This window comes from Nyctereutes procyonoides, unplaced genomic scaffold, assembly GCF_905146905.1.
Source record: "Nyctereutes procyonoides isolate TBG_1078 unplaced genomic scaffold, NYPRO_anot_genome, whole genome shotgun sequence".
NCBI classification, from domain to species: domain Eukaryota; kingdom Metazoa; phylum Chordata; class Mammalia; order Carnivora; family Canidae; genus Nyctereutes; species Nyctereutes procyonoides.
In genome coordinates this window covers 22,159,034-22,160,471 of record NW_026575117.1, presented here as the reverse complement: position 1 = coordinate 22,160,471, position 1,438 = coordinate 22,159,034, and the positions used below count along the sequence as shown (strand labels likewise).

General features: G+C 60.7%; 1 protein-coding gene across 1 annotated transcript; it reads right to left on the bottom strand.

Annotated features, from left to right (window-relative positions):
* Positions 1-304: 304 nt before the first annotated feature.
* BLACAT1 (BLACAT1 overlapping LEMD1 locus) lies at positions 305-406 on the bottom strand. The gene has a single exon (XM_055333936.1). The coding sequence runs from the start codon at positions 404-406 to the stop codon at positions 305-307; it is 102 nt and encodes a 33-aa protein (XP_055189911.1).
* Positions 407-1,438: the final 1,032 nt, after the last annotated feature.

Genomic DNA, 1,438 nt, shown 5'->3' with positions numbered 1-1,438 from the left:
TTACACTTCCACCCTGTCCGGGCTGCCCGAGATGTCCCCGGGGACCAGGCTGGCTGGCGGGTCCTCTGGCTGCGTAGCCAGTTTCCTGTCCCGGAGCAGTGCTCCCTGCCCAAGGCGGCACATCCCTTGGAGGCGGGGAGTTACCCTGAGCAGGGTGCCCGGAGCCCTCAGGGCAGGAAAGAAGTTTCTCTCCTGGGGCCGCTGCAGGGCTTCTTGGTCTCTGGAGGGCAGGGCAGGTCCTGCCAGAAGTGGGTGCCCTCAGGCCTGGAACCTGCTGGCGGCCAAGAAAGGGCCCTGGTCCTGCTCACACTGCCGTTTCGCGCTCTCTGTGAACTTCCTCCTTCTTCCTCTTCATCTTGCAGAAGCCGTGGAGGCCACAGAAGCAGGCGAAAGTGAACTGGGGCATGCCCTAGGCCAGGCTGGGGGGACGCTCACCAGAGAAGATCTGCAGGGAGAGGCGGGGGAGGAAGAGGGGCAGGGGGAAGGCAGGAGAGAGAAGCTGGGGTTAACATTCCCAGAGCCCTCGGGGGCTGCCCAGTCACCGTCACTCCCTGAGGTTGCCCAGGCCCTGCCAAAAACCTCTCACACAGGCCGGGGGCGGGGGGTGGGGGTGGGGGGGTGAGGGTCCCTCACACAACAGCCTCTGTGAGAGCTCACTGTGTCCTGATCTCTGTAGAGCTGATGTCATCCCTCAAACTGGAGCCTGGGTGAGTCCAGGATAGGCACGACAAAGCCACAGCTTCGTGCCTTTGTTCCCCTCCTGCCCCCTCCACCTCAGCTCACCACTGTGCACCTGTGGCTGGGGACCAGGAGGCAAGCTGTCTCACAGTAAGCTCTGTGCCACCCCACGCGGGTTAGAGGTGGGGGCTTCTATCCACCCCTTTAGGTCACACAGTCCAATGACCCCAATGCAGGGCTTTGTGGGCCTGCATCCAACACAGCCTTGACCTTGACCTCTAGAGCTGGGTCGCAACCCCCCCCCCACTTCCCTAGCAGGCCCAGTTTGTCTGAGACCCTTATGGGAATCTATAGAGAACAGAGTGGACTTTGACTGCTCAGAGCCACGTGAATCCCAGTGCTCCTCATGCAGAGAACAGACAGAGAGTTCTTTCAGCCAACAGGCTATTTTATTGAGCACCTATGCTTGGGCAAAGGGGTTGGGAGGTAGAGGGTAAAGATAATTTTTGTGCCAGAGAAAAAAACTAAGTCTGAGACAGAAGCTAAAGCTGGATTTGCCCCAGCTGGGTGTGTCATCCAGCACCCTTCTTGCTGATGGCGGCACTGGGCGCCTGGAGGCAGGGGCCCCTGTGGCATAGCTGGGGCAGGCCGGCTGAGGGTGGGAGGGGCTTTAGGAAGTGGGCAGTCTGCGGATTCCTCTGGCTCACTTCTCTGCCCTGCCTCTGCCCTGGAGGGAGCACACGTACATGCAGGTCGGCTT